Source organism: Convolutriloba macropyga, chromosome 4 (genome assembly GCF_964194025.1).
Source record: "Convolutriloba macropyga chromosome 4, txConMacr16.3, whole genome shotgun sequence".
Taxonomy (NCBI): Eukaryota; Metazoa; Xenacoelomorpha; order Acoela; family Convolutidae; genus Convolutriloba; species Convolutriloba macropyga.
This window is the reverse complement of record NC_134471.1, coordinates 10965182-10992258: the sequence shown is the minus strand read 5'-3', so window position 1 is coordinate 10992258 and position 27077 is coordinate 10965182. Positions and strand designations below refer to the sequence as shown.

The following is a 27077-nucleotide window of genomic DNA, read 5'->3' as shown; positions in this document are numbered from 1 at the left end:
TTAATCACGCAAATGAACAAAAAACTCGTTCCCCTAAGAGTCAGAAATGACGTCACGCACGCGCTTCAGTTAAAATTGCATGAACTAATGAACAAAAAAAGCAGACTTTAAGTGGTTGTGACGCTATATGGTCGTAGCAAAAATCTTGGCGACGAAATAAAAACATAACCGACTAACGTCGGGCGAATTGCTCTCAAATGACCGGCGAGCGGTTGGCCTTGTCAGTAGCTAGCCAAGTTTTATTGAAGCTAGCGCTAGCTTGACTCGACTCTTAAACTTATAGTTTTCTAGCTTTGTTAGTAAACAAATCAAATAGAAAACTGTTATTTAAAAAATTTGCAAATATTGCAAAATTTAAACAAAAAAGCTTCAAAATTTTGCGGTGAAAACGTTCAAAGCTATTTGTTCTCTCCTGAGTAATGTCAAGTAACCTATCTGCAAGACTTGAAAAACTTCGCTGGCCAGTAATGAGTTAAACAGAGAAAAGGACAAAAAGCCTCAAAAATTTTGAAAACAATTGCAAATTTTAAAAAAGCTAAAATTCAACTTATTAAAATCTTCAAAACCATTTCATTGTCTCAAGAGACTATCCAGTATTACTATTTCAAGCTTCAATTAGTTTTAATGGCTCAAAAACATCCATAAACCTGGAACATGATAAAATACTTTGGAAAATTAAAATTGAATTTTATCAAAAAAAGTGCTAAAACTGGAGTTATTAATATTGATAACAATTCCGTGCATCTAGAAACTATGCGACAGCTTTTCAGGAAGCCTTGGAGGAGGTCCCCAGGATACTGGTGCCGGAAAAAATGATAAAGTCAAAGATTCAAAAAAATTGAAAAAATTGCAAATAATTTTAAAAATTGCTGATCTTAAAATCTTGAAAAACCTTCCATTACATCTAGAAGCTATGCAGTACCTAAGCTCAAACTCTAGATGAGGTTATGTGGCTGTTGAGGTTGGAGAAACCAAGAAAATGACAAAAAATATCAAAAAACTTGAAAAAAACTAGAAGTTGCAAAAAAACTGCTAAAATTTGTGATAAAAGTTTAACTTATCCATGGCCAACAAACATTTTTCAGTAACTCATTATCAAACCCTAACGGAGATTTTTTGTTAGACTGAAAAACCTGAATAAATGACAATAATGACAAATAAACTGACAATAGCGATAATAAACTGACAAAACAAAAATTTGCAAGTTTTGTAAAAGAAAATGCTGAAATGTGGTGTTGAAATCTGGAAAAACATTTCATTACAATTACAAGTTATACAGTAACCACTTTTGAACTCTAGAGGAGGTTTCTGGAGTCTTGAGGCTGGAGAAACCTAAAAACCAACAAAAACCTGAAAAAATTGCAAGTTTTATCAAAAAAATTGATAAAAATTTGTCATATTAAAAAACTGAAAGCTATTCCATGGCAAATAAAATTGTTTCAGCAACTTATTATCAAACCAACCTCTAAGGACGTTTTCTGGCCCCTGCGTCCGGAAAGAAGTGGATAATATAATAAAAATGTCGAAAAAATTGGAAAAATTTGCACGTTTTGTCAAAAAAAGGCCAAAATCCGGGATGTTAAAATGTTGAAACAATTCCACTACCATTAGAAACTATGCAGTAACGTAATATAAAACCCTTGAGGAGGTTTCTTGACACCTAGGGCTGAAAAACACAAAAAATGACAAAAATTTTCAAAAAACTTGAAAATTTGAAAATTAGTATAAAATTGCGTGTTTTTAGCGATCGGTTGTTCGTCAGTAGCCACGGGAGGCGGGGGGGGGGGGGGGGGGGGGGGGGTGTACACCGGGGGTCTGATGGTGAGGGGGCGTGCAACAGTGGGGTGGGGGGCAACAGAGCCGTGGGGGGTGGGGGCAATAGGGGGGGGTCCAACAGTGGGGGTGTCGTCAGCCTCTAAGAAACGCCCTTCACAACATAAGTATTAAGTCTCCAAAACATTTTGAGCTGAACAGAGCTGAAAGGCTCTAAGAACACTTAATGCCCGCTGGGCTACCTGTTTATCCCGTTTTTGAGGACGAAAAATCGGTCAAGCGAAAAATAGCATTAAAAAAAGACCGACAGGACTAATATAATTGCTACAAACTTCGTTTGAGAGCAATTAAACATAAACCGACTAATGTCGGAAGAACTGCTCTTGAACGACAGGCGGTTAGAAAACTAGTTAATCACGCCGGTATTCGAACCATTGACCTCCCGATCCCTAACTACATGCACTGCCCACTGGGCCATCAGACCCCTCTGGTTGAATTGCCGCAACCAATTTATATTAGCAAAAAGCTTTACTTCGGAGAGCAATAGAGATCACTCCAAAATGAAGAACGAAAGCGTGAAAAGTCACTTGAGAAGTCAAAGAATGTTCTAGCAAAATGATCAAGCGAAAAATTTGCAGTAAAAAAGACCAACGCGTTTACAATAATTGCTGTGCTTCGTTCAAGAGCAATTAAAAAACCAAGAGAAGGCAAAAAATAGCCCCCGCTATTGCTGAGCCGCTATCAATAAGTGATTGACTTCGGGCGAACTACTCTGGCGGGCATTTGGCTTTGTCAGTAGCTAGCTGCAGGTAACAGACGGGCTAATTAAGAGCTCGGCTGTGGAGGAACGGGGTGTTACGGGTGGAATGAGGTTAAGGGGTGGGCAAAAAGGAGCAGAAGGTGTGGATGGGGGGGGGGGGTTGAAGCGGACAAACTATAAGAAGCACTCTTGACACCATGAATTTATATCTCTTCAAGACTTTCGTTGAATTGCAGACTTTTGACTAGCAATGCTTGAGGTTTAAGGGAACTGCTCAACTACATCATTTCCCCTGGGTTTTATTTATGTATCCCGTTTTTGAGAATAAAAACTCGAATTTTCAGTGAAAAACTCGAAGAAAAACAATCATCGGTAGTACAAAAAATAATCGGATTAAAAAGATCAGCAGGACTAATATAATCTCTACAAACTTCGTTTACGAGTAACTAAAAATGACGGGGACGGTTTTCTGGAATGAGGGTGCTAAAAATCAATTGATCAATAAATGATATTTCATTAGAAACTCAGCGGCTTCTGATGTAAATAAACTGTTTGAAATTTTGGGAGTTAGCGCAAATATTTTTTGCATCTTCTCAAGTTTAGTAAAAGAGTAAAAAAAGAAAGCCATGGTTCCATAGTAAAATTTGATTTGATTTGCTATTAATTTATCCATCAAATTGAAGAATTAATTAAGTTCAATATTTTTCGAGAAATGAGACCCCAGTACTTGCTTGAAGGATTCAGATCACCCTGGACTTTTATTCCCAATCATTTGCACGTATATCTTTACACTTGATCTCTTAGTCGCAACATAAGGGTTGCCCAAGGGCAAATATTCCGCAGGGCATTTAAACAACCGTTCATTCAAATTACTTTAAAACTGTCATCAAAATATACATTTCCAAACAAAGATAGAAGCAAAACTTGCAATCTTCACTGTGCAACCTTCAGCTATGCCATTCATCTGAATACTGCCTACTAAAAATGGTTTACCAGAAGAGTACAAATCCTAGAGGAGAAACTTTGAAGAACAATTAGTAAATCTGGTTTATGAAGTTTTTATGACAATTTAGTCAAGATTTATAGCATGTTTACGACAAGTTTAAAGAGGCGTCAATATCGCCCAGATTTAGAAAGATATGCCCAAAGAACAATAACTTAAGATCTAATAAGGCTAGCCAGTGAAGATCGGAAGAAACGAGCCAGGAAAATCTTTGTTCTCGACTATTCTGATTTTATCTCAATTATTTTACAAACATAGTTGAAGAAATACACCAACGGGCATTAAACTTAAGTTTAAAATGCGCGTAAAATATTTCTGATTTTTTGGTTTAGAAAAATAGAAAGAAAACATAATACGCTCACTGACCATAATTACACCAAAAAATATTGTTATCCTGAGCACCAGAGATAAAGAATCATTACCTTAAGAACCTCTGCTTTACGTGACATAAATACAAAGAGAACAAAAGAAATTATGATTAATATTAATAAAAAATCATTTTTACATTTAAAAAGACTCCGTAATAAATCCATGGCATCACAAAATGCCAGTGACGTAAGTCCCTCAAAAAGGAAAAAAAAGTTCAAGCTAGTAAAAAGAGCAAAAGAGCAACAGACTGCCTAAAGCCTGGTTGCCTTGAAACATATGAGCTTTGCTTTTTCTCAGGTCCCACAGAAAACAAAAAGTGTGACCAATAAATACACCAATAGCTAGTGATCATATATCAACATTGTCCATTTAAAGTAGTGTAATTATCTACATAAATACGGTTGGCCCATTTCTTGTGCTAATTGAGGTGATAAATTGTTGAAAAATTATCGTGAAAACCTCTTGAAAAGAGATCAGAAGTCAGAAGTAGTAATTTAAGCTGGGTCTTCGAAATATGCTAACCCAGATGTAAATTTTTAAATGCTTAATACAAAAGAATGATTCGAATCAGATAATTAGCAAAGAAAAACAGAGTGTAAGGATGTCAGAAATAAAAAAAAACGAAAATTGATTTTTCATGGACAAACAATTTTGAACACATATAAGCCCGTGTCTCTTGAAATATCCCCAATATTAGCAAGAACACCTTTGGAGTTCTGGCTAATTGCTCGCAAACGACTGGCGAGCTGTGGTTTAGGGATGGTAACTTTAGCTTAATTGAGTGGGGGCGTGTGACGTGCATGAGAACTTAAAGCCCTGCATTCATCTTCTGTTCATCCCGTTTTTCACGAGGAAAAGTCGAAAGCGTCGGACGAAAAAATGCTCAAGCAAAAAACTGCCTCAAAAAGAGTGCAGGACTAAGATAACTTCAACAAACTTTGTTTGAAAGCGCTCAATTAGGGATTTACTTAGTGTCGGCTTTTCAGACCACGCGAACTGATACTAACAACAGCAACATACTTCAGAAAAAAGCAGAGCTATACGAGTGACCCAGAAGTTCATACCCCCGAGAGAAAGAAATGACGTCAAGCACACGAATCTAGCTACCGAATGGTAGATATCATTGATAAATTTTGAGTTGTAATCATACTTTCTTGCAAGCAAAAATAATTGGATAATAAATAATTGAATAGAAAATAGCAAACAAAATTTACCAATCAAAACATAGCGGGTAGATTGCCGGAAAATAGCCGCCGTTGACGCGCTTGATGCACATCGGGATTGAAACAAAAAAAGAAAAAAAGGAGAAAAATTGGCCAAATTTTTTTCATTGTCAAAAAGTGTTCTAATTCGGCGTGCAGTTTCGGTTGGATTCTTAAAATATACTTAATTCAGCTCTAAACTGAAATCTAATAAGCCGAATACCAATGTCAGCTAGCAAACACTGTAATGAACTTTGGTCACCTAATTCTCAATGACTTAATGACGGGGCTTTATCGGTTTATCCCGTCTCTTTTGATTTTGCTCTTTTGACCTTGACTGTGTTAACTATCTTGCGTAATTCATTGAGTGAATGGATTTAAAAACAATTCAGTTGAAACATTGAGTGAGGTAAGTCAGAAGTCAAACGTGAAAGTCGTGACTTATGTAAAACGAAAAACGTGATCAAAAGGTAAAGCGAATTAAAAAAAGGAGAGCGCCTAAATAATAGCCGTTTGAGAGGCTGACGGCGGCTATTAATTATATAAATATAAAATCAAATTAACAAACATAATGAACAAACTTCGGGCGAATTACTCTCAAATGACTGGCGAGCGGTTGGCAGTCGCTTTCAGTGATACCCAACTGGGGCTTAGGAATGCTAGCATTAAGGGGTGGGGTCTCCAGGGGGGGGGGGTCAACCGTGCGGGGTTAGGGATGAAATGAGACGGAGGGAGGACAGTGGACGAGAGGGAGATGTTGGGAGTGATGGGCGAGGAGGGAGTCCAAATCGCAAGATGGAGGAGGGTAGATGGCCGAGTGGAATGGTGGAGGAGAGGGGGCGAGGTGCTGGCGGATTTGGGGAGGGGCTGACGGATGGAGGTAAAACTTTTAAGAACCGTTCCTCACGCGTACGATAATTTTATGTCTCCAACAATTTGGGTGAATCGCATACTTAGTGACTAGTAAAGCGTAAGGCTCTAGAAGAGCTTCTCAGCCACTAAATGACCTCCGGTCTTTTCCTGTTTATCCTGTTTTCGAGCAGTAAAAGTTTAAAGCGTGAGATGGAAAATAGATCAAACGAAAAATCGCAATTAAAAAAAACCACAGGACTAATATAATTGTACAAAAAGCAATTAATTAGCAATCTTTGTTTGGTAATTCATTGCAACTCGTTGTTAATTAATTACAATTCGCTGTTAATTACTGTTGTTTTAATGCAATTATAACAATTGTAGAAAATATAAAAATTTTCTAGAAAACAACAAGCTTATTTTTAAAATGAGGGCGAGGACTGGAGTTGGAGGGGGCTCAAACCCACCTAAATTTAAAACTTTTAGCGCCATCCAAGTTCTGTTTCCTCGCCGGATTTGGTGAAACGTACACTAAGAGCGTACGAAGGCTCTCAAAGAGCTAAAAGGAGATTTAATGCCCTAGCTTTTACCAGTTTATCCCGTTCTTTTAACGCGTTCAAATTGCTCAAGCAAGAGAAAGAACATTCTAGACCAAAGGTCAAGTGAAAATTTCGCAGAACGCAAAAAACAGTAATTAACCCTCTATAATAGTAATTGCTTCAAATTTTTCTCGAGAGCAATTCATGAAATTAGGGATAAAAGTCGGGGCGGGGGGGGGAGAGAAATACTGAATAAATGAGATCAAACGGTGATTTATACTTCATTATTTGCCGAAGAAAACCAATTTGCAATGGGGAGAAAAGTAGCAAAAACTTTGTCAAGTGAATCGCTTTCACCGCAACTAAAAATCCATTCCTTTTCAGATAGGAAACATACTTTCGCTGTTATAGGTTGTAGAGGCTGCTACGCTGAGTGGGTCATAGTCGTACATGTTAAGACTGGCTTGTTGGCTTTTGCTACTGCTAATAGGAGGAGGGTATATGTTGTCCCTTCTAGCCCTGAGAAATATGACTGCTAAGAGGAACACTATGAACAGAATGACCAGGATCAGACCCACTACTGCCACTAGAAGTGTCGACATGCTGGCATTCACTGTCTCTGAAATCACAAAAATAATTCGAGTAATTCACTACTTTAAAATACTCCAAACATAGCCAGCTGCTCGCCAAAAAAATAGCTACAAAAAATTATTAAAAAATTATTAGCAATCAAAATCCTCATTGTTAATAATAATATTTCCAAAGTCAATAGCAGTTCCACTCCGGTACCGCTTTTGCAGCTATCAAAAATTGCTTTTTAGCAAATCTTTCAAAGTTAACTATTATAACTCTTTTTAAATTAGGCAAAAAAATCACTTCTTGTCAAATCTAGCTTCCCTAGTCAAACTCAAGTATAATTAATTCAAGATCTTAGCAGATAGCCTCTGTCTACGGTCAAGCTATAATAAGAATTGATACATACCTTTGTTGATGGAAATGTTTCTGGTGCTAATTTTGTAGAGTACAACCCCGTTGGCCTCCAAACTCACATCAGCTCTGTAAGTGGCTTCAACCGCTGGTACCTACAACCCATTCAGAAAATTGCACAATAATTAACCTATCTACTTTAAGAGTTATTGATGGATTTAAACCAGGTGAAACCAGGTATGCCGAGTGAAACTCCTGATAACAAGAATCGAAAAGCGGTAGCTATGTCCAATCTATTTATTATTGGATAAACTGTAGCGGAATTTTTGCTGGTACTCCAATGTTATCCCCCCCCCCTAAAAACCATGTAAAACTTAATTTAACATCACAATGAATTTCAAAAGCTACTGAAAGTGACCAACTTCTCCCAGGTTCCGTTCGTTTCATTGAGAGAGTTAATGTCGAGCTAGCTTGAATTCTTCAGTTACTCAAAATATCAAAATTCGAATTTCTCAAAGCTTAGAGAAAAGTTACGGCAAAGCTGAATTAGTACATATAAAAATGAGTTGTACCTTGAAGTCCACCTCAGTTTCGTCAGGTTGCAAAGTGGACATCCATATAGAATGTCCGTCTTTCATGATGTCCACTAAGTATCTGAATCGGATCTGGCTCATTGGTTGCTCCAAGGCTGCGGGGCGCTTCCAAGTTACCATCAATTTAGGCGAAGTATCGCGGGGGGTCCTTTCCACGTCAATTGTGAGGTCTTTGATCGAAACTAAAGCATGCAAATTAATTAATATTGTTTAGTTCCCTTAATAATTTACCGGTCTTTTTAAACTGGGCCGATCTGGAGCTGGAAAAAATGATGGTTGAGCCACATTTGAACAGTTTCAGTGTTGTAGTAAAACGTACATTAAGCCAACTTTGTTCTATCCATAGGTCAGAGTTAAATGAACACAAAATAGCTTGAACAAAACATCAGTTCAGATTTTCATGTATAGTTCTTTTCAAATTGCATTACTTTTCATTTCATGGAATCATAATTTTATCGGCTCTGAGAAAATTTTCCCCCAAAAACACTCAAATTGGACAAAACTAAACAACAGAAATCTACACTTACTATCCTCTCGAGTCGTGATTGTCATTTTCTCACACGCAAAATATCTCCAGTCCATTTTTCCTCCGTTCATATTCAGTTTGTCTCGTATCATTCCACTCGTTGTTCCATAGAGATCAGTTCCACCATACAAGAATTCATAGTAGCCCTTTCTGTTCGCCCAATCAATGTAACCAATTTGACTAGCCGGTGAATAGTCATAAGCTCTCGAATCACACACGAAAAGTGTCACTTCACTGTTTGCCTTCAAGTCATGGATAAACACATAAGGACGACTGTACGATAAAACATAGGAATTTTTTGGGCTTGCTCCGGGTTGAAATGGGTCTGTTTCGTAGACATATACCACGAAAGGGTTCTCATCGGACAGGAAACTTCTTGGGGCCGATATGTTAATCCACGTGTAGTCATTGTCGCCCACAATTACACCACTAAACAAAGATCATCCAATTAATGAAGAACGCTTAAAAATTGGGCAAAATGTTATTTTTGGAATTGTTACTCCCACATAGTATTAGAATTTTATCCAAAAATATTATTCGTTTCCAGGACAAATCACTGCGAAAATACCCAAATGGTAATATGAGCAAAAAAAATATTTTACCTATTTTTAAAATTATAAGACTATTTTGCACTAGTTCATTTGGTCATGTTGCACGACTATGGCCATGGTTCAGAGCCCGTGGTACTTGATAAGAACAAAAATGATCGTACTACTAACTGACAATTTTTGATTGGACTCTTGAATGAAAAGAACAACGGAAACTAATTAGTTACTATGTCATCGGGTATTCTGTTATATTGGGTATAATGAACTTGATTAAATTTTCATGTAATCAGATTAACAGTTTCTCAAAAATATTTCGTCAGATGCAATGCAAGCATTAGAAACCCAAGCTTTATCAAAGTGAAAAACATAACCCACTAACGTCGGAACAATTGCTCTCAAACGACCGGCGAGCGGCTGGCTTCGTCAGTAGCTAGCCACGGAGGGGGGGGGGGGGGGGGTGGGTGGTGCTCCGCGGGGCTGATAGGGAGCAACAGTGGTGTGGGGGGCAACAGCGCGGGGGGTTCTACAACCTCTAAGAACCGACTTTCACACCATATGTATACGTCTCCAAAACAGTTTCTGTGAATCGCATACTTGGAGACTAGTGAGCTAAAAGGCTCTAAGAGCACTTAATGCCCTCAGGGCGCTACCTGTTTATCCCATTTTTGAGGACGAAAAGTCAAATGGGTCAGACAACAAATCGGTTAAGCATAAAATCGCATTAAAAAGACCAACAGGACTAATTTAATTGCTACAAACTTCGTTTGAGAGCAATTAATTACTTAAAAAGTGCGTGTGCAATTTTAAAATGTCAAATCACTGCAGTGCCGGATTCTACAATGTCAGATGTTCCTGCATACAAAGCCAGATTTTAATTTTTCTGGCTATTTAGTTAGTGTTTCTCGGAAAACTTGCAAGTGTTCCGAGCAAGAGATTACATGACGCTTCAAAAAAACCAAAACTTTGGTTTGAAAATCTGGCTTCAAAAAATCCAAAAATCTGCCTTCGCGGTTCTAGATTAATATCAGATTTTTTCAGTGACTTCATCGGAGTCATGTAAAGTGTAGAGGTTGTTAACGTCAAGCTCTGAAGCTCAGCCCAGTTGATGCATAACTTTAAAATTTGACAGGGCGATAAAAATCATGTCAATTTTTTTTAAATAGAACCCCATTGCAATCGCATTATATATCTTACAAACTGCTTTGTTTGTGAGACTATTAATTATACCACTTGTTAATCGTCACTGTTGCTATATAAACAATTCGCACCATAAACTATAAAAGCACAAACCATAAACAGTATGAAATCGTGAAATGAACGGTTAAATAATGATATATTTAATACATGAGAAACATAACCGACTAACGTCGAACGAATTCGCTCGGCGAGCGGTTCGCTTCGTTAATAGTCAGCTTCAGCTTAGGGATGCTAGCACTAGGGGATGAGTGGAGTGGCGGAGAGTGATCAAGCTATGAGGTGGGAGGTTAGGGGGTAGGTTTGAGAGGGCTGGAAGAGTGGAGTTCAAATCGCAAATCGAGGAGGATGGACTTGAAGAGTGTTACGGTGGGAGTCACTGGGGGAAGTAAAAAACATTACATTGATAAAATTGATCAATGAATTGCTCAAAGATTAAGAGCCGCTCCTTGCACTATGAAATTGTCAAAAATTGTGAAAAACAGATTCAATCAATCGCATACTTAGAGACCAGTAAATCGTAAGGCTCTAAGAGCTGCTCAGCCACTGGGGCCTGCTCAACCACTTGAGCTGCTCAGCCACTTGAGCTAATCAGCCACTTGAGCTGCTTAGCCACTGGGCGCTACATGTTTATCCCATTTTCATGGACGAAAAGTCAAAGGGTCCAGACAAAAAAAACAATCAAGCAAAAAATGCCTTAAAACAGACCAAAGGACTAATGTAATTGCTACAAACTTCATTTGAATGCACTAATAATGTATAATGTAATGAATCTTGTTCATTTTACTTGCAGTATGCATAATCAAGAAACAGTTCTTACCACAAATTGAGATTTTTTCAGTGCTAAATGGAGTTCACAAGTCATTTTTATCATTGAGTTATGCAATTGTTGTAATACCAAGGAGAGTTGATCAAATGCAATTATTGATAAAATTGACATCAACTGAAAAGCTCCCAATTGAAGTCCAACATTTAATGAGTTGGGAGGGGTAAATTCCAAGATTATTGAGGTCAGCATAATTGAAGTCTATAACCAACAAATCAATTAATTCATCAGGAATACTATTTCTGTTTGCCACGTTTTATTCAATTTATGTTTGTGGAACTTCTTAATATACAGAGAAAGGAATTTTCCATAGACGAGTTCATGAAGAGCAGAAATTATAAAGAGTGAATTTGTTTTTACTCGACTTAAACTACAATATCCATCAGATAAAAAAATTTACCGTCAATAGTTCAATCAAACGGGATACTCAGTGAAATATAGTTGAGAAGTGAAGGGAGTCAAATTTTAAGAATAAGAACCGTCTATTACACCAGGAAATTGTCTCCTGGAAACAATTTCAGTGAATCTCATCCTTACAAGCTAGTCAGGCTTCTTCTGCTTATCCCCTTTTCCGAGGACAAAAAGTTACAAGGGTAAGACTAAAAAGAGGTCAAGCGAAAAGACCACAGGAGTAACAGCAACGCTTCTTATTAGTATGAAATAAGCTTCATCTGTTTCTTTTAGATTTTCATTCTTTCTAATTTGTAATTTAAAAGTCCACTTTACCAATTGAGTATTTTTATCACATATTTGTTGGCATGTTATCTGCAATTCTGGCAGAATTAAGTACAAATGCTGTGAAAAGTAAGAAAAAAATCAAGTCACACACAAATAACAAAAATTGAACAAACAAAATTTAAAATCAAACTTCTGAACTATAAACGCATTATGAACATCTAATAGACCCGAATAATTGCAAAAAGTTGCGTTTCAGAGCAATTAATCAGAACAAATTTGGTGACAATTTCTTCTTACTGTGAGAATTTTTGAAATGCAAAACAACTGAGAAGCATCAACTTGACTTCTACCATTAATATCATGTTATCGGCCATATATTTGTCACAGATTAAAAAACAAAACTATTACAAACATGACACACCATTAAGTAAACATTACACCAAAGAAACGTCTTAACTTTACGGTTAGCATTAGTTCGTTAATCTGGAACAAAGAAAAACAGTTTCATAAACTAATTTGGACTTGAAATGAATTAACTGATTGCCATTGAAATTGAAACTGAATGTGAAGTTGCATCAAAATATCATAAAATTGATTGAAAAATATCTCAGCTCAATGATACATTGAAAGCTTAATCAAAACACACAAAAACAATTATTCTCAAGTTTTGAACATGATTTACAACTAAGTTACTTGTACCACAGCAAAAAGTAAAATTTAAAAAGTCATTTCTTGAAAACCGTAATTTTAGCGTGAAACTTTAAAAAAGCACAGCTTTATGACTTGCTCCAAACCAAGTATATAAAACGCACAGCACGAGGCTTTAAAAAATCTCTAATTTTGATCTTAAATTGAATGAAAAGAACCCACTTCAGCTCAATAAGTTTTTGTTAACGATTCCTTCAGTAAAAATCACCCAGCAATGACATTATCAATTTTAATAATTTTCGCCAAATGACAATTTTGAACAAGTTTGAAAACACTCGTCAAAACGATTGGAATTCAGATGAGCAGTTTAAAACAAAACTCCCGTTGACCAGCTCGGTTTGAGTTTCGGTAAAATGATGCCGATAAAAAATGATAAACAGCTTGATTTAACTTACCATTAAAAATTAAAAACTCACACGAAATGATTATTGCCAAAATTAGAAAAAAAACTCAATTAGGCGAATCCTCTCAAGCAATATAATGATCAAATCAACTGAATCTTACACAATTTGTTACAAAAGCAGTAAATAGCATGTCTCTATCCTGCTATTATTCACTTTTTTTGCCAATGTTTGAAAAACTTTCGATCATTTTTACAGCTTTTCACAACTAAAACAAATGCTGTCATTGCAACACTGCTCATGTAAAAATGAGAATGTATGTTAACTACAAGATGTTCCCCCTAATAATCCCAGCCAAAATGAGCTAGCTCATAAGCTGATATGCTAATTACAGTTCACAATTTAGGGACACCTTTCAACACTATCAATCAACTCAATCAGACACAGTGCCTCGCGCTAACTTCCTCCTCGACCAGACTCTAATCACCATTCCTGTCACTGCCAAGGATTTGAATTCATCAAAACATAACTTTACGAGGGTTACGATGGGCGGGCGGAAAATATACGTGCCGGGCTTTTCAACACAATATGATTGAAACAGATCGAGATAACTCTTAAATTTTTACAATATTCAGGAGCAATGGGAATTGCTTGAAATGAGGAGGCTGTTAAAAAAGTTCTATATCCTTATGATGTGGATGTATTCAATACATCAAACAGAAAGTTGTTTACTGACGTGTTTGCGGGGGTGGGTGGGGTTGGAGGGTTTTTGATGGTACATCGCACCATAAAAGGTTAACTTTTATGAAAAGTTACTGACTCTCTGTATAATATTATTTATAGTGTCAATTTTGAACTATATATTAAATTTTTTTCTTTTAAATTAGCGCATTCATTTCCTTCTCTTTCTTCAATATTTGCTGTCGCATCAACTTTTTAATACTTTTTTCCCTGACGTCAAATCTTTCATTGAAGTCAATAGTGCTGACTATCTAGGTTCATTCTTCACTTGCCCCACGTTAGTCAGCCAGTCAGTAAGTTATTATTATTTATTATGACTAGAGCATAGTTATAAGAGCCACTGTTATTCACAGACAAGACAAGCGTGGTCCTTTGTTGATATGAGGCCCCTTTTTGCGGAAATGAGTCTATAAGGTCAAAGAATGTGAACAACACTTTCATCTACTTTCTTCCTCTTTCCCCTTTTCCATTCATGTAACTTTAATATCAATACTCAACACCTAGTCGCGCAGAAAAAATGAAAGTAGGCTGATAATATAAACGTGGGTTTAATAAAGAGGAAGAGCGCCCAAAAATAGAGCCCCAATATTTATGCAATACTCTTAAATTTGCCATAAATATCACGAAAATGTCAGTCTTATTTAATTATCTTTCCAAAAAGCTTTCTAGTTGTCCCCCAAACTAAAATCATAGCTAAGATCTTATCTGTGAAAATTGGAAAAAAAACTGTCAGAAAGAAAGGAAAGAATTTATATTTTTTAACACTTATAAAAAATGATACAAGACGGAGAGATAACGAGGTCGGTTGACCTTCTTTTTCAAACTGCCCTTTTCTTATATATCTCATAGTTTGTTCTAAATTTGCAAACAAGTAGTTTCAAACTGATTTCTCGGATCTTGAATATGAATATAAGAGGCGACCCCGGAAGAAAACAAGCAAGAATAGAAGCGAATGCGGGGAACCAATCAAAGAATTCCGGACAGAATCAGTTTCCAGCCCCACGCATAGGAGGGAATTATTTATAGTAGATTGGTATCGAAATACAATAACATATGCTCAATTAACAAATCAAGACTAAAGTCTCTTATCAGAGACCAGTGTTCGTTCATAAGTTTTGCCTAAACCAGAAGAGAATTTCTTGCGCCAATTACCAAAAAATAGAACTGACCGATAAAATTCTCAAAATAGCGTCCAAAATTAAAGACACCGTAAGAAGGGCGTTGCGTAAAACATTTTTGTGCTAATTTAGAGACCTTACTATGGAACGGACATTTCACACTTAGTTTATTGTCAAATCAACCATCTGCAATGATAACTTCGATTGCGCCTGAAGATCAAATACCGTTAACGTATCCTGACGCCACTCTAGAAATTGACGACGATCCTTGTACCTATCTTAAAACGGTCCAATATCCTGAACTAAATAGCCATTATAGAAAAAAAAACAATTTACTAGTCGTAAAAAGAAATCAAAATATGGTTTGAAAGAACGTATGAAAATCGAAAACATTCAGGCAAATATTTTCGTCCGTTAAGACCACTACAATAGCACTAAAAGTTCTCAAATGAATCTGGAATTAGGCTCACATGACCGTCACATTGCCTGTTAAAAGCCACAAAAGAGACTGCTGCCATTAAATGGAGACCACAGGTCAAAAGAATGGGAAAATGGGTTTTCATTTCCAATTTAAATCTCATTTTCAATTGAAGTTTTTATTAATAATTTTTAGTGAAAACGACAAATGAAAATCCGGCAATTTTTAGCGCCTTTTTTGATCTTCAATTACAGCTTGTACGTTCAATAAAAAATCACTGAGTGAGTGCAACAATCATTTTTTGAGAGGAATAGAACATCAAGTGACTTTTCACACAAAGACTCATGCTAATAGAAAAACACATTTCAGTCGAAAAAGATCATTGAAAAATGACGGTCCAAAATTTAAAGTTTTTTAGGGATTTCATAGACGAATTAAACGGGGTCAGAGCAAAATTTTAAGATCACTGATTATTTAAATTTCACTCCAAGAACAGTGTCAAAATCACTGTCGACTTAAATTTCACTCAAAGAACCTAAATTTTTTTGCTGTGGAGCAAATCATGCACAGTCAAAATCCTTTGTTTCGTCTGCAATTCCAACGCGTGAATTGACTCAATACTTTAACATAACCAACTAAAGTCGGGCGAATTGCTCAAAAACGCCCACCGAGCAGTTGGCTTCGGTAGTAGCCAGCTGGGGCCCGGGGATTCTAGCATTAGTCGATTAGGATTAGAACGCTTAAGATTAGAAACCGCTTTCACACCATGGAAATGTCTTTGTTAGAAAGCAATTAAAAAACAATTACGGCACTAACCAAAACAAACAAAAGTGTTTCTCCAAAAAAGATATTTTGCAAACTGCTCTTGAACATACTATTGTTCTTCGTTTTCACAGTATACATACAGGGGACAACAAAATGAAAGATGGAAAATAAAGCTGAAAATAAAGCATACAATTGTGTAAAACTAAACCACATAAATTAGTGAAAAAAACTGCTGTTTGACAATATCTCGTGATCAGGTAAAAGCAAAGTGAGGACGTCCTTTAGCAGAAGTTAACAAAATTGTGACTAAAACCGTCAGGAAACAGAAAAACACAATCGACTCAAGTAAACGTCGGGTTAAATTGCTCTCAAAAGACTGGTGAGCGGTTGGCTTAGTTTGTACCCTGCTGCGGCTTAGGGAGGCTATCTTAAGCTAAATTAAACGGGTGGTGGAAGGTAGAAAGAGGGTGAGCAGTTCGGTGATCGAGCAGGTGGAATGAGATGGACGGGGTTGACATGAGTTACAGGGGGCAGGGGCAGTTTGGGGGGGGGGGGGGGTGAAAATCTTCGAATTTGTCTCCTCGACAGTTTCAGTTAATCGCATTCTTAGAGACTAGTAGAGTCTAACGCTATAAGAGAACTGCTAAGCGACTTAACGCCTTCCACTCGTTGCCTCTTTATCCCATTATTGAGAACACAGTCAAATAGTTAGGCAAAAAAATCTATAGACAAAAATCGGTAGCATGAGAAATTGTAAAATCATAGCTGGCAGTTTGCCAACAAATAGCCGCAATAGCTTCGTAGATCTGCAGTGTCAAAAACAGTAAAAAAGACAGACCAAAAAACTCTTTTTCATTGAAGGATAATATGTGGTATTTTGATTAAAAATCTGTATAAGTTTTTGCTGCCTCTATTAGGTGCTCTCAAATACCCTTCAATTAGAGTGACACACATCCATTTGACCTTATCTCTTTGATTAAAGTAAATAAAAGTCAATTTCAATGTGAGAACGTCATTTTTGAGAGCGAGGTAAGTCAAAAGTGACCAAAAAATAATCACGCGAATGAACAAAAAACTCGCTCCACTAAGAGCGAAAAATGACGTCACGCACGCACTTCAGTTGAAATTGCATGAACGAGTGAACAAAAAGCAGATTTGAAGTTGTTGTGACGTCATATGGTCGTAACAAAAATCTTGACGACGAAATAAAAAAAAACCAAGAGAAGGCCAATAATAGACCCAGCTATTAAAAACATAACCGGATAAAACATATGTTTTCCATTTATGTTTTCCTTTAAAAACATAAATGGAAAACAACCGACTAACGTCGGGCGCAGTGCTCTCAAACAACTGGCGAGCGGTTGGCTTCAGCAGCAGCCAGCTGTAGCTTACGGATGGTAACATTAGGGGGTGAGCGGAGTGGGGGGGGGTCAAGAGTTAGGTAAGGGGGGTCAACAATGGGGGGGTCCTACGTAGATCCTAGATAAATTAATCCACTGCATTTTGGATTAATACTACAAAACCTGCTCATTGACATATCAGCCCCTTTACTTACGTTGCCCCTTTATGTATTTTAACGTCAAATCTTCTAAACCGCGGTTGACTTCTATTATTTGTTGATGAAACTGAGACTTTTAAGTGCATCTTGAGACTGTTTATTGTCATTATTAAATTATTACTCTATCAACTAACATTCTAGAGCATAAATCATTTCACATTAAAATTTTAGACGCATTAATCACTCAAAATTTACTCTATGAAGTTAAGTTTTGTCTAACTAGAAAATTAAATGTGACAGTTTTGAAGCGGATTCTTGCTCAACATAACCATCTACACGTAGAACAGCAATCGCAGCTTTACATTAAAAGCATTAAAAAACTATTTTGTCAACCACAAGAACGCAAACTTTGATCATAAGAAAACCTTACTAATTTGCTTAAATTACGGTTCCAAAAATGTACGTTAAGAGAGTACTTCAAAATAATGATCCTGAATTCGACAGTAAAGTCAGCTCCGAGATTTAATTATCTTGAAGCAGGTATTTATAACAGCTCCAAGACCATTATTAATCAGACATTTACAACTCTCTCGCTTAAGTCTCTCGGAATTTTAGATGATAGGTTTCATATCGAGTATAACTTTGATTTTTTTTCTGGTTAAACTGTCCCGATTGTCAGATTCCGGATTCTTACCATTATTGTTCCACCCAAAAACAGTATGCGCCCCTGTTCTACAATTTGCCATTACCAAGTGAACCATCATGAGTTTTCATAGCACGTAAAATTTAGGGTTTCTATTATGCACTACAGGGAGAGGGGTGGGGGGGGGGGGGGCAAATTATCATCTGGCATTTTAAGCTTACTCTGGTTTGTCGGGTGAGAAACAGGGTCCGTTCGGGTTGTCCTTCAGTCTGAATTTGCCATATTCACACGCACACGACTCTTTCCGAGATCCCTTACTGTAAGACCCCTCTGGACAAAAGCCACAGTATTGGTTAGATGGCGCCGCCTTGAATGTGTTATCTTTGCACACTAGAACAAATTACAAATTTATTATTTAAAAATATTTGATGAATATTTAAAGAATCTTCGCACTTCTTTTAAACGACCTAAAAGGCCATAATTGCGATACATATGTACTTTTAAAAAATCAACGCTAACCATTATTTGGACAGTTTAATATCAAATACTTATCAATTAAACCAAAATTTTGGAGCAGAAAAAATTGAATAAAAATGGACAAAACCATCTATTTTTAATCTGGATATACTTGGATCGGTTTGAAGTCCAAGTGTATCCTGCTTGTAATAACCAGAAAAATTCATTTTGAGCATGTTGTACAACGACATGTTAATACGGGGCGTTTCCCTATCCAATTGAAAACAGGCAGTTACTGTCTTGTAAAAATAAACAGACGTACATTTTAGCTGGCAACTTATACGGTAGAATTACACGGTAATCAATATTCCTACTGTTTTCACAATTAAAAATACATGATTTTAAAAGCTAAACAATGAAAACTGTATCCCAATACTTAAATTCTTTACCAGCTGTAAACACATTTTCACAAATCAAATGTTTACTTTAATGACAAATATAAACCATCTGAACCAAAACAGGTAAAATTTGTTTTTCTAGCTAGAATGGGCGGTTTTATCATAAGCTGCCCATAAGAACGGCGGTCAAAAGCTTTAAACTACAAAGCGTTTACAAATTTCAGCAAACAGGGTAAAAATTAACAAAACGCCTTTATCATTTACAGACTAGGATCTTTACAATTACAAAATTATTCCACGGCCAACTAATTTCGGGTTCTGTACTATAAAACACGTAAAAAAGGGGACACTAAGAACGTAGGAATTGTCAAATTCAATTAGCAATTACGTCAACATCTTTCTCACGCTTGATTAAGGGAGACACTTTCAAAAGCAATTTCAGTTCCCGTGACCCTCGTTTTTCAATTGCGACTATTTTAACGTTTCTCACTTGAATTTTTAGGTTTGAGTGAAATACTGTTTCGACTGTTCTTGCAAAGACGTCGCTTTCACTATCAGAAGCAACAAACGGTACAATTAAATGTTCAATTCTCAAACAAATCGAATCTGTTATTTCACCTCAATTTCTACCTGCCAGTTCAACTCTTGTATGGAATTTCAGGACTCAGATTTCAACTCTAATTCTAGCAGTAACAATTAATACATAATATAAAAGTGTGTAAAAATGGCAGTTACAGGTGCTTTTATACTAGGAATTAGAACTACTGATGAACTTAAACCGTAACAAAATGGTTCAATTTACAAATCGGTTGCTTTGTCATTTGAACAACCAACCACTCCCATGGGAGGGACCCCAATAGGGCAGATAGCTATCAAGGCGCTTACAACAACAACACGCTCAATTGAGAAACCAAGCATGCAAAACATTTTTATGCTTGTCACTGTTATCAGATTTAACCCCAAACCATAAACATACACCATTAGCAACCAACTGTAAAGTAACCCCCTTCGAGAAATAGAGCAAAACCCCAAAACAACGCCCGATGATTATCACCGATTATCACATGCGTGAAAAATGCCCTAATAGAAAGTTTTGTTTATTTTTCCATCAGTTATGGTCTCACAATTTCTGAAATGGGCGACCCTCCCATGGGAGGGATATCTTAAGGGTAGTTAAGTATCAAGTTAACTTTTGTTATGACAGAAATCGTTTGTAAACGATGCATGCAAATCAATTTTATGCCTTGTCAACGACGTCAATCTTCAAACAACCAAAACCACAAAATAAAGCTTTGAAATGTCGATGGCACCACCTTCAAGAGTTAAAGAAGCAGAAAAATTCCCAAAAACAAAGCCTTAAAATCAACTGATGCATATCAGATCGCCTCCTAAGTTTATTGTCTTAGCGGGGTACAGAATGGTAATGTCCAGAGGATCTGTCCCTGAGATAAAATTTATTGAAAATATACGTAGAGCCAACAGAGGCAATTCCAGTCGAGGATTATGTGGTAGCGAAAACAATTTAAGCACAAATAATTTTCTTATTTCAAAGTTAAAAATGCGGTTCATGATTTTTAGTCTAAATTCGTATAATTTCGTATAACAAGGGAAAATGCACAAGTCCGTTAGAAACGGATGACCGAAAAACTGTTTCCAAAAAAATCTTACGTTCGGCAAAGCTTCAGCCTCCATGTTTTTCTCTTTTAAACCTGAAATTTCAGTTGCCATCAACTGAACCGCACTGAAAGTAAAAAATCACATCGATAGAATTTGAAATATGTGCACCTCAAGTTGAGACAAAATTGATTACTGTTTATCAATACTTTCGAACAAATGTATTGAGTTCAGACCCGCTGAAGCCGAATTTTATAGAAAAATCTTACTAATTGCTGTACTAATTAGTATTACTGCTTAAGAAGTGATGATTAAGAAAATCTATAGCATTCATTTTTTCCAAAACTGAAATTTTTGAGAAAATATTTTTCTCAGATATGCATAATTGTGTAGAGCGATAAACCTGTCTGCAAAATGCAGAAAAATAATCAATTACCGGTTTTGGTCTCAGTTTGAAACAGAAATTTGGATCATGGGCTAAATGAGGTACTGTTAGAAGTTGAAATTAGATTAGGGAACTGTTATAGAGCTCCATTTATTCTGACATTTGGCATGGGAGCTTTGGGATTTGAGAGACGGGAAAATATCTAAGGGGGAACTCTAATTCAATAATTAGAATTCTTTGTTCGCTACACTTAATGTAAAACTGTGAATTGCTATTGAGACGATCTCTCTTTAAAAGGGAGCACAATTGAATACTGATTGTCCCAAAGTGAAGATGAACTCTTAACAAAAATTAGTTAACTCCAATTATTAACCAGGACAGACCAGGTCTGCTTTTCCCTCAAAGTCTTTTTACATTTTATAACGACTGTGATAAACAAAAAAAATCAGTGTTTTTTTGAAAACATATGTAACGCCTGACTTAACATTGGTCATAAAATTGATTAAAAACTATTATAAGTTAATTAAAACACATTAATTAGAGATAACTATGATGTACGGGGTGTGGTTATTGTAATGATGATGACATCAACAGTTGCAAATATGTTCGATGCCATTTTTTCCGATCCAACTCTCATTCTGAAAAAAATGACTGACATATTTTAAAAATCATCCTGCGGTTTTTTTTTACTAAACATTTTGTTTCATTTTAACATAGCCAAAAAAAATTAAGCCATTAAGCCAACTAGATCACAACTGAGAAAAAAGAAGCTCACTATTTCTATTTAGAAAAGCAAGATACTCGATCAAGAAATTCTGATATACATTTCAGTATTTCTATGTTGAACCATAATTCCTACAAAATAACCATAAATTTTTATCAAATTACACATATAATATTTCGCAGTTCTATTTCACGAAGTGAACATAAATAAATCAAGCCAAACATCAAATGACCAATATAACCCTAATTAATTCAGGTGTAAAACATTAAAATAAAACACTTAGGCAAAATTAAATTTTGATACAATTCCTTTTAATAAGAGGACACAAATCTTTCAAATGAAAGGCAAAACCAGACATCTCCTCTAGACTCTGTGTCTTTTAACTGACATCAAGAATTAACACCACGGGCCACAGTTTCATATGCCCCTACCCCCCATTTCTCTTTGAGTAAACCAGAAAGTAAACTGAAGCAAGTTAGTGAAAAACCAGTTGACAATTAACTTTATGACCCGAAGGTTTATTTATCAAACAGTTCAGCCAAATTTCATTGTGCATAAACGCACCTCGCCACTAATTCACCTATATTTCTCCAGGACAAATGAGTTTTGAAACCCTTTCCTTTTTCCATTCACCAGTCTAAAGCCGTCTATAATTGACAATTTGCCCACTTGTATGATTATAAGAATAGTGGCTAACCCCATCTCTTATTGGGCTATACAATTTCATTCACGATGCAAAAAAATGCATTCTCTTATTTAACATACAGCTTAAGAATACCAAAATCTTCACTAACGACAGTGGAGGCTGTTGGGCAAACAAAACCCAAATGTTAAACTCGGAACATAGTTCCATGCATAAATTGACACAAGATACCCCAAATATAATTTGCAAATTGATTGACGTTGATAAGAACCCTTACACGTATCACCTTCCGAAAAAAAATGAAAGCTGAATCGTTGCAAATGCTAAGTGGTTCTAATTTAATCGTAGCACGAGAACTAATTTTAATATTTGCCTCACTTTTGAAAATCCTCAGCTTAGCTGTTATGATTCATACGTCATTCTTAAGCAGAGCTTTTTTACCCAATGCATTTTTTCATACATTTATTTAGTATTGATAAATGAGTTCAACAGCACTATTTCAGTACAGCAAACAATTCTGGTAACAATCGACTGACAAAGCCAACGTCGCAACACATACACACAGAGCTTAAATTATTTTTTAATAACTTGTTATTCCCAAAAATAAGGAATTTAAACAAGACTAGATTTAGGTCTTTAAATGATATTTCAGCTAGCTGTTTATTTGTGAAGCCACTCAGCGTATTTATTCAAGTAAAAACATTCACTTCAGCTATGGTAATTGAAATATTGAAGACTTATCCGCGATTTAATTATTATATGAATAGCCTTCTTAATCCCCTATAATTCCACCACCAAATCATGGAAAAACAAGCCACTATTTAAAGCATTATGGACATGAAAACGAGTGCACGCCAATAAATCAAATTTAAATGACCTTATATATAAGTGTATGGTCACATAAAACGACGCGTTTCTTGGCAATGATCCAAATATTTTGAAAATACCTTTTTTGATAAGATAAGACTTGCCAGCTTACAAAACCGCCTATCAAGAGCGTAGATACTCGCCGGGCTTAATTCTAAATCGATCACACTGAAAACACCTTTCACACTCAAATCCGGTCCCCAGCTAAGAATCATAACAAATATGGCGACTTAGTTTATTATTGTTAACTAAATCCATAACTATAAACTCATATAGCCTGATTAAACTGTTTTCTATAGAAGCTAGAAGGCCTTAAAAGTCGTAAAATTTTACGACTGATTATGAAAAATTGAAACTATGCCAGTGTTTACAAAAAACAAGAATCGGTTTAATTAACACTGAATTAATTAGAAAACTCGAGAAATGTTTGTTCGAATCCATATAAGTTAAGTTGTCAACCAGTTATTTGGGTCAAGGCTAACTGAAAACAATTTTAACAAGTGTCTGGAAAACTACAAAGATATTGATCATAGCAGACAACTCGCTAACGTTAATTTCGTTGAATTCTCAATTAACGTGCGTCGTCGATCAAATGAAACTTCTGATAATTAAATGACAATAAATCCAGCAATTTTATATACATACCATAAAATACTAATATAACTCTAGCAATAAATATAAAAATCATATTAAATTTGCCCCTAACTAATTTTCTGCCCTTCATTGTCAAGGACTAGCCAACAAAACAAAAACTTGAATTGATAATGTACGTTTGCATATTATGTTCGACCTACTCTGGTTAAATGAAATATGTACAAGTTCACAGGCACCCAGTCATGTAGAAGGTAGAAACCAAAAATTTGATCAAACTTTTTACCTATAATGTTTTTTCCTAATGTAGAATCAACACTCTTTCTTAACCAAAACCGCCACATGACAAATGGTGAAAGCAATTTGAAACAGATAAAACAGACTGGACGGTTAACTGAAGGGAAAACTATGCTCGAACCATCGCTGGAAAATAAACGCGTTTGATTTTCATAAACCCCATTGAGGTTGAAACACGCAGACAGAACACAGCTGTCACATTGCTAGAAAACAGCCGTAATAGCTTTGTAGATCTGCAGTCTCAAAAAGATAGTAAAAGAAACAGGCCAAAAAAGAAATTTCTTTTACTAAATGCTGAAATTTTGTATTTAGAGTATGAATCTGTATAACTTACTGCTGCGTCAATTAAAGGCTCTCAGACAACCTTCAAACAGAGTCACACACACTCCCTTGACTTTATTTCTTTGAATCAAAGTAAAGAAAAGTCAATTTCAAAGAGGGAAAGTCATTTTTGAGAGTGAGGTAAGTCAAGTGTGACCAAATTTAATCACGCAGTTGAAACGAAAAATTTGCTCCACTAAGAGCTAAAATTGACGTCACGCACGCAAATCAGTTGGAATTCCGTGAACGAATGAACAAAATGCAGATTTGAAGTGCTTGTGAAGTCATATGGTCGTAACAAAAATCCTGGCGACGAAAAAAAACCAAGAGAAGGTCAATAATAGCGCCCGCTAACGCTGTGCGGCTATTGAAAAAAAAATTTCTAACAAAAAATTCACACATAACGTTTTATTTTGATCTGATTATGTGGTTAAATTTAGTCCTTTTTCTTTGCGAGGGGATAATAGGGGACTACAACTAATGCCAATTAGCATTAGAACTACCAACTACGGCTAATTAAAACACAAACCAACAAATATCGGACAAATTGCTCTCAAACGAGAAGCAGGGCAATTTGAATCATATGAGGATGTAATCTTATTTTCATGGGTGCAAACAATTCCTACTAAGGATGGATTCGAACCACCGAACTCTGCAGTAATAGCTTTAAATATTAACCACTCGACTACCAGGGTATTGAGGCTAGCAGCAGACTTAATTTGTAGAAAAAGATCGCGCAAATCAAGCAAAATCAAGAAATCAAGCGTGAAAAAATCAACCGACGATTGAAATTGAAAAAATGTTTCTGAATAAACCGCCCAGAAAAAATTTTGCTAGAAGATTACAATAATTGCTCCAAACTTCGTTCGAGAACAATTAAACAAAATTAAGTAGCAAGCATCCGAAGCTGGTATTTATGGGATTATTTTGTTTCTCATCCACTTTTTGATGTTGACTCTGTCCAACTGAAATTGTTTTACAGAACAACTGATGTTCAAAAGAACTTGGAGTATGGGCAAAGAATAAAAACAAGAATAAAAACATGCACTGTCCGTTATTACCAAAACAAATGCTATTCACTTCAAACTACGAGTGAAAAGCATGGTTTCATCTCGACATCGAGTCTGCCGAATTAAAACATAGCTGGCAGATTGCCAGAAAATAGCCGCAATAGCTTCGTAATCTGCAGTCCCAAAAAACTGTAAAAAAGACAGACCAAAAAATTCGTCTTTTCGTTGAAGGCTTATATGTTACATTTTGATTTAAACTATGTATAAAATGTTGCTGCCTCTATTAGCTGCTCTCTCATAACCTTCATTTAGAGTGACACACGCCCATTTGACCTTATCTCTTGAATTAATGTAAATAAAAGTCAATTTCAAAGTGAGGAATTCATTTTTGACCAAAAATTTAATCACGGAAATGAACAAAAAAACTGGTTCCACTTGAATTACTGTACCTGAACAGCAGATCAGTTGAAAAATGCCAGACAAAACACAGACAAAGTCATCTAAAAAATTGAGAATCAAACAAATTAAACAAAAATGTAACCATTGCTAAAACTCTTGCAGCTTTTACTCCTAAGGCAAAATGTGATCCCTTTAAACATACATGTTTCAAAAATTTGTTCAAAACCAGTCTTTGTTCCTAAAATTGGACTGGTATTATATCTGCAAGGCCTGAAAAAATTCATTGGCCCTTGAAGATTGATTAACCCGAAAATGACCCAAAACATTTTCTTTAAAAAATGAAATCAATTGCAAATTTTAATAAAATGTTGCTAAAAATTGTGATTTTAATGTCTTAAGAATCATTTCTGTGTCTCTAGAGGCTATCCAGTAACCCAATTCAAAGCCTTAAATAATTAATTGGTTCAAAGATTGATAGGCAAAATTTTTTTTAAGTTTCAAAAAACAGAAATTCGTTATTTCAAAATGTTGAAAACCATTCAATTGCCCCATAGCAACTATTTAATAACAAACTATCAAACCCTGTATGAGGTTATTTGGCTAATTAGACAAGAAAATTGAATAAAAGACAAATATTTTAAAATAAAAATTGCTAATTTTATCAGAAAATTTTTAAAATTCGAAAGGTTAAATTGTCGAAAACAAATCCATTGAAACTAACAACCATACAGCAACCTTTTCGCAGATCGTGGAATAGGTTTCCTGGCACTTGAGAGTGGAAAAAAATTAAAAATTGACAAGAAATTTAGGAAACCTTAAAAAAATTGCAGATTTTATAAAAAAAAAAAATGCTAAAATTCGAGACATTAGAAATGTTGAAAACCAATCGATTGTTTCTAGAAACAACACAGTGCCCTATTATCGAACCATGAAGGAGAATCCCTGGCCCCTGAAGCTGGAACAACTCAAAAAATGACAAAAATTTTCAAAAAGCTTGGAAACAAATTGCAAAATTAGTATCATTTTGCGTGCTTTTGTTTGTAGTACCAAAACATATAGCTCATAAAATGGTCATAACGAGTAATTTTGTCTTTAAAAAGGCCTTCATCAATTTTTGAAAGCTTCAACATCACAGTAATCAAACAAAAAAAAACAAAAAAAATCGCAAAAAAAAAACATGAAAAATTGCACCTTTTTGAGCCCAAAAACTCCTAAAAATGACCTTTTAACCTCAAATTGAAGCCATCCCAGCAGCTGCACCACTCTAAGCAATTGAAGGACTAGTAACGTTCACTTTGGACTTCCAATGAAACTTAATGCTTGGGCTTTAACTGTTTATCCCGTTTTGAA

The 27077-nt window shown here is 35.8% G+C and overlaps 1 protein-coding gene across 1 annotated transcript in view; it reads right to left on the bottom strand.

Annotated features, from left to right (window-relative positions):
• The window catches only part of LOC142337452 (ephrin type-A receptor 4-A-like), a 63877-nt gene that overhangs the window by 15557 nt on the left and 21243 nt on the right, over nucleotides 1-27077 (bottom strand). The window contains exons 7-11 of the mRNA XM_075386680.1: nucleotides 18244-18412; nucleotides 8546-8973; nucleotides 7998-8200; nucleotides 7481-7580; nucleotides 6896-7117 (exon numbers count right to left, since the gene is read on the bottom strand). Of these exons, the coding sequence (XP_075242795.1) occupies nucleotides 6896-7117; nucleotides 7481-7580; nucleotides 7998-8200; nucleotides 8546-8973; nucleotides 18244-18412 (1122 nt within the window). The remainder of the gene's footprint in view (nucleotides 1-6895; nucleotides 7118-7480; nucleotides 7581-7997; nucleotides 8201-8545; nucleotides 8974-18243; nucleotides 18413-27077) is intronic.